General features: G+C 37.1%; 3 protein-coding genes across 4 annotated transcripts; 2 read left to right on the plus strand and 1 right to left on the minus strand.

The window, feature by feature from the left end:
• Positions 1–1100: 1100 nt before the first annotated feature.
• On the plus strand, positions 1101–6553 carry LOC100176078. Its single transcript, XM_002121001.3, has 7 exons — positions 1101–1519; positions 2042–2145; positions 2529–2681; positions 3337–3511; positions 3949–4145; positions 4855–5118; positions 5563–6553. Exons 2-7 carry the CDS (start codon positions 2066–2068, stop codon positions 6074–6076), a joined length of 1383 nt encoding a protein of 460 aa, XP_002121037.2. The 5' UTR covers positions 1101–1519; positions 2042–2065; the 3' UTR covers positions 6077–6553.
• Positions 6553–8805, minus strand: LOC100184771 (LIM and SH3 domain protein Lasp). Its single transcript, XM_002119735.5, has 4 exons — positions 8618–8805; positions 8394–8546; positions 7896–8004; positions 6553–7621 (listed from the first exon to the last, which is right to left on the minus strand). Exons 1-4 carry the CDS (start codon positions 8729–8731, stop codon positions 6984–6986), a joined length of 1014 nt encoding a protein of 337 aa, XP_002119771.1. The 5' UTR covers positions 8732–8805; the 3' UTR covers positions 6553–6983.
• A 749-nt stretch (positions 8806–9554) lies between these two features.
• Positions 9555–14633, plus strand: p47phox (neutrophil cytosolic factor 1). Of its 2 annotated transcripts, NM_001033828.1 has the most exon segments (15): positions 9659–9795; positions 9870–9950; positions 10438–10590; positions 10772–10863; positions 11027–11049; positions 11159–11299; positions 11525–11641; positions 11852–11969; positions 12037–12146; positions 12586–12782; positions 13033–13308; positions 13311–13394; positions 13532–13680; positions 13750–13841; positions 14127–14633. In NM_001033828.1, coding segments are annotated over 12 exon segments (1383 nt in total). In that variant the 5' UTR covers positions 9659–9723; the 3' UTR covers positions 13314–13394; positions 13532–13680; positions 13750–13841; positions 14127–14633.
• Positions 14634–14855: the final 222 nt, after the last annotated feature.

Consider the following 14855-nt stretch of genomic DNA (forward strand, 5'->3'; position numbering starts at 1 on the left):
TTTTTTGTTTACTACTTATTAGGACGAGGCGAAGAATGAAAAAAGGACATGAAGAGGAATGAAAATGCGAATATGGTAATCAAGAAATGATTGGTTTATAATTCCTCCCATTTTATACAGCGTAATATAATACTTCCTGTATTGCGTGCCATTTGGTTATACTATTCATCGATGCTGCCAAAAACTAAATATTCCAGTAAAGCCGTTCAAGGTGTATTGCTTTCCCAAGGTCGAGGTTCTGTTGTTAGGTGTTTAGGATTTCTAAATCAGGTGTTTACAATTTTTTAAATGGTAATGTAATAAATAAACAACGCTTGAAACTAAAATGTGAGGTACAAATGCACTAAGTATATTCTGTATCTCAATTGATTTCTTGAATGGTGTAAAATACATATAAACTGCAGTCGCATTAATAATTTATGTAATCAAAAAACTATAAGCCTAGCAAGTGCTTTGTTATTCTTGTTAAACAATGAATTATTTTGTACCACAAACTCAAATATTTTCCCTACAGGGTACGCTAATGTTTTTAACATCATCATTAATTAAGGTCGCGATAAGAGACAACTATAATAACGCGGGTTAGTTTATATCGCCAAATAACACTAATTTCGGTGAAACGGCAATTAGTAGATAGTAAATGTAATTGCGATTGATAGACGGCCGATTTAACTGTAACATATGGCTTGATTTTCAAGTCACTTATAATGTACTACTTTACACTCTTGTTAAGAAATAGTATAGCTTGCAAGGTTGTATGTATGATGAGGTATAAAGCTTAAGTCGAAAGCTAGAAGCAACGCCAATATTTCAATTTTAGTAAAAGTGGTCGGTATGTTTTTCCGCCTTTTTCTCTTAAGTAATCGGAATGCGCCATCGCTGGAAACATAATCCGTTCTCTTTTTTCTAAACATGGGAAGTGAGCACCTTTAGTACAGACCGTACATACCAAACGTCGGCACAGCCCATGGTTCAGCCTAGCCATTTATAATGTAGACTGTAAAATATGTATCGGTTATTTCAGATGTTAGACAAATAATTTTCAGCAAACAAGCCAAACTTAAAGGTAGTTTAACTTAAAAGGATACCGACATCTTGGTTCTTTTTTACAGTTTTGCATTTTCAAGTTACTTTTGTAATTCATATCCAGGAAGCAAAATATTTGTATGCTTATAACTGGTATAAAAACCAATCCGTATGTGTGTCATAGGTTGGAACATGGTTAGGATTTCGCTTATTTTTCGCGTTTTGGGTATTGTTTCAATTCTAACTATCATTTATATGTCTGGGACTTTGCTTAAATTGGAATCCCCATTGCATGATAAACAACCTAATAGAAGAGGTATTACCACAAAAGTGAAGAATCGAATCAACGATGACATAGACCATTTCGTCCTGTCTAAAACAACAAGTTTACGAATAACAACGGCCCAAACAACAACAAAGACACTTTCCTTGGCAGAAACTACAACAATGAGAACTAACAAGATTCTTTCAGTAAACCAGCAGTTTAACAAAGGTGACTTGATCAATTTATTATGTCAATATATATATATATATTTAAGTTGCATTTGTAAGTCGTATATATCTAAGTAAATACTCATAAAGGTGTATCAATGCACGGCCAACACTAGAGATATTTTATAGGAAGCAGTAACCAATGTGAATGTGTGTCTTGGCTATATTTTCAACTTTTTTTCGGATACGTGACTGTTCTGCATTGTATTGTGGGATCTTGACATGGAAAACACGATATTTTATACGGAAAATTGGCGTAAATTAACTAGTTACAGTTTTTCAGAAAGGAACATATATTATATTATTAAAAGACCCATGTAAAGTAACGCCACCTAAATATTAACGCACGTTTCGCTTTTATCTGCTCACTGTTATGTGGTTATGATACACGCTCGGAAAATTTCGAGGCTTTTTGTCTAGGATCCAGACAGAAGCCATAAAACTTATTTTTATTTGATCAGTTTTCTTTCAAATATTTCACAACTTTGTTTTAAATATTACTGATTGTGGTGTCTATATATAGAACACACACATATCTCTTCGAAGAATGAAAGTACTTCACTTGAAGAAAGTCGGCCAACCGAAACAGAAACCGCTGGAACTAAGCTTTCGAACAAACGCCTTCAGGTAGTTATGTGGTGGAAAATACTGTACCTTTGTTTAGACAGTGTTATCACTTACGATTGATTAATAAAAAAATGTCTATATATTTTGTCTCCGTTATCAATGTTTAACTTGTTAAATCTTTTAGCTAAGACTTTTCACCCACGAGATATACACATGCTCTGTCTGGCGTAAATCACAGTCATATAATGTTTCAATTTATTCCACACTTGATAAACAAAAAACTGAAATCATGAGATGAGGCCATTTTCTTTATTAGATAACCATTTTGACGTATAAACAAGCTTTATGGTTATTGCGATTTTCTATCTTCGCTATTCCATAATACTAAAATCGGTACACGCTTGACTTCCCCTGTATTAACGTATTTGACTCTCCTTTTTTAGGAATGTTCCGTGTCGAAAATTGATCATAAAAAAAGCTCAAGCAAAGATCAAATTAGACCGCAACAAATTTCTTCTCCCAATTCTTACGTTTGGCCCGAATAACCAGTTGCTTGGCCTCAGAGAATCAATGCTGGTTGCAATTAAATTAAACAGGTCCGGTTACTTCTTATATAATAGGTTGGGGTTAGATGGGACGTGTTTTCAACTTTTTTTCCCGGACTATTTGGTAGTAAGCATAGAATATTTACTGAGTTATATTCGTGGCCCCGCGCCTCTGAATGAACTTTGTTAATTGTTTTAAAAAAAATCCGAAGAAAAACGGTATCCTATTCTTACAGTACTATATTATACATTAATACAAATCGGCCTATGTGGTATATATTAGGGCAAAGATGGGACATCTTTATATTTTTATCGTTCCTTTGGTAGTAAACAAAGAATCTTATTTTTTTATGTTATAATGACATTCATATAGTAACTGGGGTGAGATGGGACACCTTATAGCACATAAAGCTCAAATATCTTGATCGTGTTTTAAAAAATTAACAACGGTCTATTGGGGACGTGATAATGCGGTTTTATATTTGTTTAAATGTTCTTTGTTTACTATCAAACGGGACGAGAAAATAAAATAAAAAGGTGGCTTATCTTCCCCCGCCCTACTATATTTACTAATTCATATACTCTTTAAAATTCGGTTCACCCTTAACAAAAACGAAGTGTTCCGTTTTCTTATCGTCCAAACGCTTTTCGAAACGTATTGTTCATATTTTAATAAGAAATTGAAAAACCTTACGTTGATATCCAGATCTTTGGTCATCCCACAATTTTACCCACAATTCAACGACCCGGGACGTCATGGACTCCAAGTAGTTTCGCCAAAAAATCGAATAAACGTCGAACATCTGGCTGAGTTCATGACAACCGTAACTTTGGAAGAATTTCAGCAAGAATGTAACCACACTATAGACGCCATTTTTCAAGTGAGATTTTTTAAATATTTTGTTAGCAGAATTTTATATCTTAGGACGTTACAAAACAACTGTTGTTTTGCCGTTATTTTAATGTATGTGTGAATGGAACTTGCTTTATCCTCGCGTGGCCGAAAACGACATTTGTTCTAACACGGGTCCATACACCTCGTGTTAGCTTACGAGTTATCATGTATGTTACTTTGTGGGTGATTATTTTTGGGGGATTTTTTTTTTTTCGTGTATGGCTGATAATTTGGACAACCCATAAGTGACCACAGGGTTACAGTAGTTGCCGTTAAGTGTCTTGCCCAAGGCCACATACGCCCACAATTATGATCCTGAACTTTTTGGTTTTGTACATTATACTAACAAGTTCAGTTACCACAACCAAATTGATAAATTACAAGTCATGTTAATACGTTTAATGTTAATGTTTTTCTTGGCAGACAAGACCTATAAATTGCAACGAGTTGCACAAAGTAGAACGTGACAACGACATAATGATATTTAGTGATCAAAACAGAGAAGAATACATCAAAAGCGGAAGTACCCTCCAATGCCCACCAAGTAATATCCCAAGTTACCCGAAAAATGTCAGATCCAAAATCGTATTGGATATTAGGAAACTAAATGATATTTATAAGTACGTTTACTTTGAGTTTTGTATAGAATTTATATCGTTCGAACTATAATATACAGTAGGTTGGGGGGAAACGGGACACATTTACATTCTATTTTCTCGCCCAATTTAGTAATGAACAAAGAATAATTAAATAATTATAAAACTGTATTCTCACGACTCCCATTGACCGTTATTAATTGTTTAAAACACGATCAGGATATTTGGATATTATGAGCTAAAGGAGTCCCGTCTTCCCCCAATCTACTATATAAAATGGCACCCACCATTTGGTAAAAATTTATCAGGTATATAAATCGTGCATTGGACAGAAATAACCAATAGGGCAACCTTAGATTATCATTTTGTGTTTTATGTTGACACGTGGTTATTTGGTCAACGCAGCGAACCTAGCCGCATGACTCTTCGCTTGTCCAAAGCTCTTCGTAAAGATATGTCATTAGTTTATAGCAAGGTGGGGGAGATGGAACACCTTTAGCACATAATATCCAAATATCCTGGTCGTGTTTTAAACCATTAACAACGGTCTTAAGATCCGTGAGGATACGTTTGATAATTCTTTGAATTTTGTTGGATTACTACCAAATGGGACAAGAAAATAGATTGAAAAGGTGTCCCATCTTTCCCCACCCTAATATTATATATATGTATATAATTGGCAGAGTTTAGATCATTGTAATTCAACTAAAATTTTCCTCGTGTTATTATACAGTTCCACTGCAAGATGCCCAATACTTCTTCACCCTTACATCGCATTAAGTGTCGACTTCCACGAAGGTGTGATTTCAAACGAACTTTTCAATTCCTCTCACGTCGATAAGCTTTTATCTTTCGGTGCTCTGAAAACAGAGTCGGATGACGTCATTTTTGCAGCCATCGAACGCGCAACGACACGGCCTCAATACGTTGCCAATATAGCGAAGAATTTCGTTGACACTTCGACAAACAATCTCCCATTCATTGCTATACATTGGAGGTAAATATGTTGGCTGGGATATATTCCCATTTTTTATTACGAAATAGCTAAGTTATATATGTAGAAGAGTGGGGGAAATGGGACACCTTTTCATTCAATTTACTCGTCCAATTTAGTAAGAAACAAAGAACATTTAAAGAATTACAAAGCTGTATTCTCACGACTCCCAAAGACCGAATTAATTGTTTAAAACAAGATAACGATATTTGAATATTAGATGCTAAAGGTGTCCCATCTTCCCCCACCCTACTATATACATAAACTAAATAGAATGTAACTTTCCTATACCCTCGCGCTGCGGGAGGAAGAAAGTCGTTATAACAACAATACTGCTATGTTTCTTACACCTTGTACACGCATTACGAGTTACCACGTACGTAACTTTGTATTCGTAATTGTTTTGTTTTTTTATATAAGACTAGCAACTTAAAACCTTTTTTTCAGGTATGACGAAGAGATAATAGCAGCCATGTGCAGATTAAACCCAAAAGACAAAATATGCAACAAAGTTTTCGTTCCCGAACAAGTGGCGCGTGCGATTGCGCAAGTGCAACAAAAAATGATTCCAAAAGGAAATACAAAACTCCGTGTTCCCATTTACATTGCAGCACCGCCGACTTTGGGTACTTTCATTCGCGAAGTAAAGGGAAATTTAACCGAACTTTACACGCACTTATACAGTACTTCGAACAACACAAAAGAAAACTTTGTATGGACACTCGATGACTTGGAGAAATTCATAGACGAACGGTACCCGGCAGAACTATGTCCAGATATTCGACCAACGCCGAATGAACTAATTTCTCTTGTCGAAATGGAAGTTTGCGCTATGAGCGACGCGTTTTTATGGTCTCATTTTTCAAGCTGGTCAAGGGTTATAGCACATTTTAGGCCCACAAAAGTATATCCTCACGATACTTGTGTTTTTGACTTGGTTGCCGCAGCCGCCGCAGCTTAAAATAACACGGGAGTGCGAAACTGTATTGGAGATTTGTCCAGGTGGAACTAAAATTACGGGGGTTGCAGAAAGCCGTGCGTGATGCAGTTTGTAAGATGTGGAACCCTTATTACACTATCTTTCAATAGCAAATCATTTATCTAGAGAAATCAAAAGAGTATAATGGGTTAGGGAAAAACGGGACACCTTTAGCACATAATATCTAAATACCCTGGCCATGCTTTAAACAATTAACAACGGTCTATTGAAGTCATTACAATACGGTTTTATGATTTTTTGAATGTTCTTGTTTTACCACCGAGTTGGACGGGATAATAGAATGAAACGGTGTCTCACCTTCCCCCACCATACTATATTAATAAAAAGATTTTGCCTTATTATAATATACCCTTTTGTAATATTCAAAAACTAAGTCATATTAAAAATATAAAACTTCAGTTTTCCTAACTGTGTTACTAAAATTGTTGAAAATTAAATGAAAGTGCAATGGCATCTGATTTATTTATAATGTTTTCCGCGTAATACGTTTGCCTCAGATGCGCAGAGTATTTACAGCGCTATATATTCGCAATATAGTTATAATCAGTTACAGTGAATTATACATAGCGCATGGTATATTGCCTTAGGATGCTGTATAAAGGCAGCAGTTTAAAAACACAAGAACGAAATAGGAAGTGCAATTTAAAAACTACTGGATAAAAACTCAATTTATGAATGGTCGTTTTAACTGACACTATTATACACTCTGTCTACAACCAAGTGCATTGGGCTAACTCCATACTTAAAACATCTTTGTCGGTATTTACACTTCCTTTCATTTGTCCGTTATAGTGAGTGAAATTGGGCAAATTTTGCCAACTACATGGCTTATCCAGTTTGGATGTTTACAGAAGAATTAGCCAAGCTGTCACTCAAGATTCGCGTAAAAATCATCTAAGTTTCCGCCTTCTTCTTCTTCGGCAGGCTCTGGCTGTTTAAGCTCTTCCGGATCATCATATACAGCTTCTTGGGTTGAATTATCATGCCCACCCGCCTCAGTGTATTCGGCCTCCTGGTTGTTGTTGTATTCATTGGTATCATAGCTCTGATTTTGTTGGATAGTATCATCGGCATAGTCTGCTGCTTGGTCGTATATGTTTTCCTCTTCAGTTTCGATCGGCACTGCTTCCGCTTTCTGCTCTGGTTCGACATCTACCGGATCTTCTGGCGCCGGTTCCCCAAGACCGTTACCTGAATATTCTTCGGTGTTTTCGCCATTACTGTCCCCGTTTTGTGGCAGTGTAACTTCCTGTGTTTCATTTTCCTCCACTGCGGTATTCTCTTGTGTTTCCAAATTGTTTTGGTTTGTTTCAGGCGTTTCGGCTTCTGCGTCTTCCGACCGATCATCGTAGTTTTCAAACTCTTTTACTTCTGATACCTGATCATCACTATCACGTGTTGTATTCTCGGGTACCGGAGCGGAATCAGGTATAACGGGCGTTGAAACAGGTTCCTCGGTCTTGATTTCTATTGTTTCTCTCGGGGTACTACTTCGATCTCTCGTAGCTGACGGAAAACAGAAATATACTTCCTAATTCAGGACTGTTTATATCATAGTTTAACTTAATATGTTAAAACTTGTAGCAAATAGCTAGGGATGAGTCATCTGGTATACAGTTTCAGTTACTCATAAACATGTGAATGCAGTCGCTAAATACGCTACGCGCACTGACTTAACATAAGCATTAGAAAACTAATGCTTTTTAAATACATTTCACAAAGAGAGGAATTTAACCGTCATTCATTGGAAATATATTTGATCCCCCATTTATCAACTCACAAGCTGGATTTCTTTTGCGTGGTTTCGCTGCACCTTTGCCAGTGTAAGACAGGTTACTGATCTGTTTACTCACTTTGCTCACGCGCAGAGTTTCCGGGTCGTCAGCTATCTGTAATAACGTGTTTATCCTCCAGTTTAAAACAAACAAAATCTACGTGAATGCTGCATATACAGCATAGGCAACATAATATTATCTTTAATATATAACGCAGACGGCATGTGTATTCTAGTCACCAAAATATGCTATAAGTATAGTAGGGTGGGGGAAGATGGGACACCTTTGGCACTGAATATCCAAATATCCTGATCTTGTTTTAAACAACCAACAACGGTCGTTTTTATAATTCTTTGACTGTTCTTCGATTACTGTCATATGGAACGAGAAAATAGAATACAAAGATGTCCCATCTTCCCCCACCCTACTATATATTACGCGAAATATAACGCCTCCAAGTCTCTAGTCATGACTGAATATTATACGTTACGTTTCTCGTAAACCTGAGTAAATTTAGCTTTGCTTTTTTCAAATTCGCTTCTGTACTGTGTCCGGCTGACCAGGGAGCTTTGTCGTTTAGCGTTATCCAATTCCGGGGTCGATGCAACAGGCGTGAATTTTGCCTTTGTCTTATTGAACTGTTCGGTGTATTTGTTCTGAAAAACAAATTGTAAAATCTTGAAATATGACCAAGTCCAATACTAAGCAATCCGGCTAGCACAATTACCCGGCTTTGTTGTTTGGACATTTTCAATGCGTGTACCATTGCTGGGGTCATATAAGCGCTGCGGGCAGCAGCTTGTGCCCATCTTTTCTTTTTTTCTTCCTCGGTTTCAGGCATGCTTCAGCAGAATTTACCGTGACAGTTGAATATGTAAAAATAACTTTCTTACTAAGAATTAAAGACGAATTAGAAACACAGATGTAGTTAGTGAACTGAAGACTCTTAACCAATAACCTTTGCTTTGGTTTGTCTAAAACTCTAAATGCTGTTGGTTCTAGAAAACCTTAAACCTTATTTTTAATATAATTTTACTTCTGCCAACCAAACATTAGCTTTCACTCCGTCCAGGTTTTACGCTGTGGTGTGCGTACCGATTGTATACAAGTTTCATCGTTTGAGTTGGGCGTCATTTCCTCTCCTCTCACTCTTCTCTTCTTAGTTTCTTTATTAATAATTCACGCACTTCCTTCTCCTACTCCATGCAAGAGAAACTCTTCCTTCTTACCGGTAGGTATCCAAGCTCATAAATTGAAAACGAATTTCGGTCGAACGAAATGCCCTTTGACATCTATACGCATATTACAAGGCCTCTTCAGTGATATACCGAAGGATAACTATTCTCCACAGCCTGCCAATCTGTATTGCTAAATCTGACTGACAACACGACTATTGACTCAACCGGTTAACAGATTACGTTTCTTCAAAACAACGAAACTCTGCAATAAAATACACCCTACCAAATTTCACCATATTCTGTCATATAATTAATGATCATTTGCGGAAATTATTAGCTGCATAAGAGAAGTACGTGCACCTACTCATCACCTCAAACAAGCGGTGGCGGACGGTATGACCAAACTCTCAATAGGCCCTTTACAACAGAATTACGTTCACTTTGTTTCATCGATTGGACCGTAGTAACATTTAATAGGCCTTGCTCTCGTGGGCGGCAGTGATTCATTTTCCGGAATTTCTAAAAGATTCGCTCACCTATACCATACAGGCGTTAGTCACCAGCAGAGCATAAGTTGCAGAGCACGTCGGGTTTTTTACAGCATCAAACAAGTTTCGGGAACTTATTAGAAAAGAAAGCAAACCATATGCCTTCCATGGCGAACAGAACTCTAAAATCCGTAAGGGTGATTGACATAGAAAAGCGCCGATTACCGTCTAAGCATTATGTGAGTACTATATTATATTACTATAATATACGTGAGATTTGAGATGCGATTTTGATAATAGAAAGTTTTTATAGGTCTACCTTATCGAGATAAAATGGAGCGACGGCAGTCTTTGTACAGTTGGGAGAAGGTTCAGTGCATTTTTCATGATGCATGTGAGTTATTGTTTATTACCAAACCTTCTTTATACTGATGGTACGTGGGGTAAAATGGTACATGTGGTAAGATGGAACTATTTATTGTTCCGTTTTTTACTGATTAAAGGATATTTACAGAGATAGATAACTGTAGCCTTGCGACTATAAAATGGCGCTGTTATTGCTTAAAAAATAATCAGGAAATGTGAGATGTTGATGCTAACGTTACCCTGTCTTACCCCACAGTACTATAGTAGAGTGGGGGAAGATAGGACAAATTTAGCACATAAAATATAAATATCCTGTTCCTGTTTTAAACAATTAACAATGGTCTATGGGAGTTGGATATGGTTTTATAATTCTTTGAATGCTCTTTGTATACTACCAAATGATGGGACGAGAAAATAGAATGAAAAAGTATCCCATCTCCCCCCATCCTTATATATAACATTTTTGCCTTGGCGTTCTGTTGCTAAATACGCAATAACCGCAATATACGCATCAGATGACGCTGTTGGAGAAATTTCCGCTGGAAGGTGGACAGAAAGATCCATCCAGGAGAATCCTTCCCTTCTTACCTGGGAAAATATTGTTTAAGCGTTCCCACACCCGTGATGTAACACTGAAGAGACTGGGCAGTATCAGTGAATACTGTGAGGTAAATGGGCCATGAAAAACCACATATAACCAAATAAAGAATTAACCTGTGTTCTCGTTTTAAAAATTAAACCACATATTTATTGTTGCAACATATTTTGCTCCATTGTTTTTTAATGTTTTTTTATGCATACAAAGATGCCTATGCACATGTTCGCTTTGAGATTTGTCTTGTTTTGCAGTCATTACTTCTGTTACCGGAGCACATATCACAGTGCGATACTATATTGAGGTTCTTCGAAACTAGCTCTTCCGATATCGCCCGGGACACAAAGTTCGTATATATGCAATACTATAAATATATAGGGTTGACCATATGTATCTTAATGATGCAGAATTCAAACTCTACTGTGGCACGTTTGGTTGAGCTGTATCACTAAAACAAAATTTTAATCAACTTTTAACTTTTAAATGTCTGTTTTTTTTTGTATTTGCAGGGAGAAGACACAAAGTACCGCTGGTAAGCAACGAACTATATATATATATACATAACTACGAAACGTATAGTAAAGTATAGTAATATAAACTTTAGTCTATATAAGTGCCGTCTTTATAATACTGCTTTACAGTCTCGCAGATAATTCAAGACATAACGGGACCGATAGAGCTTGAAACGTATATCGCTATTGCTGATTATAAAGCTGAGGCAAAGACACAGATTAGTTTGCATTCTGGTGAAACGGTGGAGGTTGTTGAAAAAAGTGAAAGTGGTATATGAATGTTCTCATTTTGGTTTATGAAAAAAGATTTAAATATTTTTAAAGAAATGACGACGTAACAGTTATAACTCGGGTCCAACAGATTTATAATAAATGTAGGACTGTCCCTATAATAGTTTGACATTTCAATGGTTTTTGAAATTAAGTTTGCCTCTAATATTCGTCTAGCGCCAATAAGAGGGTTAAAAAATTTTAACATGTTGTTCTTTATAACAGGCTGGTGGTTGGTGTGTAATACATACGGATCCAATGGTTGGGTTCCAGGAGCCTACCTTGAAAAGGAGGATGGCAGTGAAGAAGATTTGGTGACAGAAAAGGCTGCAGTGGGACAAGGTCGATTACTTCAATACACAATTTACAATCAAGTTGTGGCAATAACTCATACTAAGAGTTTATTTTAGTTCAGACATCGCGCTGATTTGTCCTCTGCATTTCCTTATTACTGTATCCTTATTTAGATAAACCGAGCATGTCACTCGGTCAAACCGGTGAATCATATTATTAATCTGTGACATAATGTAACGTTATGTATGACTGACGCAGGTACGTGGTACGTCGCTACGTCACACTACGACGCTACTTCTAACGACGAGATAAGTTTCCCGATGGGAGCAGCGTTGGAAGTTCTGCAAATTAATCTAGAAGGATGGTGGCTAGCAAGGTGAGAATTTACCAAGGGGCAGAGATTCGCGAGGTGGTATATTGTAACTAATGGAGTTGTTTCTTAGGTATAATAGTAACGAAGGCTGGGTGCCTGGCTCGTATTTGGAAAAATCAAGACGGACGTACAGTTGGGCGACTGACACAGCACCAACTGAAAGTGTTCCTGGTGCAGCAGGTATATATGGCATAACAATAAGGATCTTCAAAGCATAGCTAAAGTTATATAGAAGGGTGGGGGAATATGGGACACTTTTTTTTCTATTTTCTCGTCCTATATGGCAGTAAACGAAGAACAGTCAAAGAATAATAAAAACGTATCCTCACGACTCTCATGGACCGTTGTTAATTGTTTAAAACACGATCAGGATATTTGGATATTCAGTGCTAAAAGTGTCCCATCTTCCCCCACCCTACTATATTACTAATCCCTGGGGCTAATGTATAATAATGTGGTGTAAGATAGGCTACCTTTAACACACATAGTATCCCGTATTTTCTAATTGTCTTTTTAACAATTACCAACGCCTTTAGAATCTCGAGGATACGGTTCTATAATTCTGTAAATATTCTTCATTTCCAAATAAAAACATGTTTAAATGGTATACGAACTTTAGAATCAGTCAAGAAATCGACATTAGCACTCGTCAAGCCACCGCCGAAAAGAGCAACAATCAGAAGGACGCTCAAGGTGACAAGGGGACAAGATAGCATTAAAGAGAAACACGACGAAGACAACCTGTATATAACTTTATTCGATTTTGATTCTTCAATTGAAGACGGCCTTAGCTTTAAAGCCGGGCAAATCGTGAAGGTACAGATACGGGTAGCATGCAAATTGGGATAAATAGACTGTAGTATATAGTATAGAGTGCTTTCGTCTATCACCAAATGAGGACTTGTAAAAGCAGATTTGAAAATATGTTCCAACTTGCCCCGTGTTCCAAACACCTCGCCTTACTATATAGCTTGTTCGAAAAATGTCATAAAGATAGTTCGCATTTGATTCTGATATATGCAAAGGCATTATCAGTGTTTTTTTTTAAAGCTGTTTTTTTTTGCAGGTAATTGAGCAGTCGGATAACGGCTGGTGGTTGGCAACACTAAATGGCGCCGAGGGTTGGGTGCCGTCAAGTTACTTGGAAAGCAAAACAACGGAAGCCGAACCTGCAAGGAATACAAATCCCGGGTTTTCGGCAAAGATGGTTTTGCCAAAAATCGAAGAAACTGGCGCTGGGCGATCTTACGATCCTGGTCAAGCTAAGCAGAAGCTCATAGGTTCTCCGCTGAAGTTGAAGTTAGAAGGCAAAGAAAGAAACACGCCGTTCCAACTCCAGGCAAATAAACAAGTGCGACCTGTATCTCCTGTCTTTCCACGGAAAGCAGACGCATTGACAGGAAAAACAGGACAAGAAGACTTATGGAGGTATGGGCTGCAGTTTTATCTATTTTCTTTGTATTGTAAGACCTATTTGGTCATCTTATTGATGACATGCGCGAAATTTTGCTAAGCTTTGGAGCTGCGCTTTGAAATTAAACGTTAAAAGCAGTTCCCTTTTTTAGAAAACTTCAGGATATTAAACGTCGTTCAAACAGTGATGAAAACCCGGAGTTAAAATCGATATTTCGGGATCGCTACCCAACGCCGAAGAAAAGTCAGTCTCCGTGGCGAAGTTCTTCACCGTCTATGATGGAATCATATCTAGAAATGAGTATGTGTATTGTAGGCGGGCATATACGCATATTGAGAACGTGGTAAAACTATGTGCTTTTTTATTTAGAATCCGTGGATGTGAAACCGACAGAGTTAGAGGAATGGTTCAAAGACGTGACAAGGCAACAAGCAGAAGCTGCTCTGCTTGCAGAAAATAAGGTATGACGGATAATATTTCTGCAAGCCTAGACTAGTGTTCGACACTATACATTCTATCACTATCAGTAACAGTTTTTGTATAGTAGGGTCGGGTACCAACTGACATGTTTTCATTCCCCAAAGCATTCTGGTCCCTTTTGGTAGCAAACAAAAACATTAACAGAATTTTAACGTAGCATCGCGACTTCAAAAGAAAGTTTTTAATTGTTTAACACCATATCTATATCATCACTCTCAGTATACCCAACAACAGTTTTATACAGAAGCTTTATCCCTTTATTTTAGGAAGGAAGTTTCGTTGTAAGAAAAAGTCGAGCCGGTGGCGCGAAAAACCCTTACTCATTCACGCTGTTGCATAATCAGACAATATTTAACTTTCACATCAGAAAGAGAGTTTCTGACGGTAGATTCGCCACCGGTTTGTATACAGAAGGTGAAAAATCCTTTGCCAGTGTGAAAGAAATGGTTGATTTCTATAAATACAATACACTAGTAGTGGGTGATGAGACAAATAGAGTCCGCCTATCTGCACCTCCGTTTAGTTTGTAGACTAACTTGGTTTTATCTTGTAACACTCTCCATAAGTTTTTGGTTGCACTCTTTTTTTTCTTTTGATATATATATATGTATAACTGCTTTCGTTTTTTTTTATTCCTGCAATTGTCTCAGCAGTGCTGTGTAAAGTAATTTATTATGTATATAAGTTGTAACTCGATCTTTTTCAGTCCGATTTCTGTTATGACTTTGTAAAAAAATATGTCTTATTAACTTGCCAATACACTCTTCATGTTTTAAACAAACACTTTTTACGAATCCTTAGATAATGACAGTAAACAAAGAACATACAAAGAAATATTAAACCGTATCCTTGCGACATCCATAGACTGTTGTTAATTGTTTAAAACACGATCAAGATACTTGAATATCAAGTGTCCCGTCTTCCCCAACAGTATTATATTATGACCACTCGCAATATTTCTGCCTGTCTGTGCCTCTGTAAACAAAGTTTCAGAC

This window comes from Ciona intestinalis, chromosome 8, assembly GCF_000224145.3.
Source record: "Ciona intestinalis chromosome 8, KH, whole genome shotgun sequence".
Taxonomy (NCBI): Eukaryota; Metazoa; Chordata; class Ascidiacea; order Phlebobranchia; family Cionidae; genus Ciona; species Ciona intestinalis.

Coding starts and splice junctions, on each gene's coding strand:
- LOC100176078 (XM_002121001.3), top strand. CDS start 2,066: ATGAAAGTACTTCACTTGAAGAAAGTCGGCCAACCGAAACAGAAACCG. Junction 2,682..3,336: donor GTTGCAATTAAATTAAACAG/GTCCGGTTACTT, acceptor GTTGATATCCAG/ATCTTTGGTCATCCCACAAT. Junction 3,512..3,948: donor CTATAGACGCCATTTTTCAA/GTGAGATTTTTT, acceptor TTTTCTTGGCAG/ACAAGACCTATAAATTGCAA.
- LOC100184771 (XM_002119735.5), bottom strand. CDS start 8,731: ATGCCTGAAACCGAGGAAGAAAAAAAGAAAAGATGGGCACAAGCTGCT. Junction 8,005..8,393: donor GCAAAGCTAAATTTACTCAG/GTTTACGAGAAA, acceptor ACGTTATTACAG/ATAGCTGACGACCCGGAAAC. Junction 7,622..7,895: donor ACGCAAAAGAAATCCAGCTT/GTGAGTTGATAA, acceptor GTTTTCCGTCAG/CTACGAGAGATCGAAGTAGT.
- p47phox (XM_018812709.2), top strand. CDS start 9,715: ATGCCTTCCATGGCGAACAGAACTCTAAAATCCGTAAGGGTGATTGAC. Junction 9,796..9,869: donor GATTACCGTCTAAGCATTAT/GTGAGTACTATA, acceptor AAGTTTTTATAG/GTCTACCTTATCGAGATAAA. Junction 11,970..12,036: donor GAAGGATGGTGGCTAGCAAG/GTGAGAATTTAC, acceptor GTTGTTTCTTAG/GTATAATAGTAACGAAGGCT.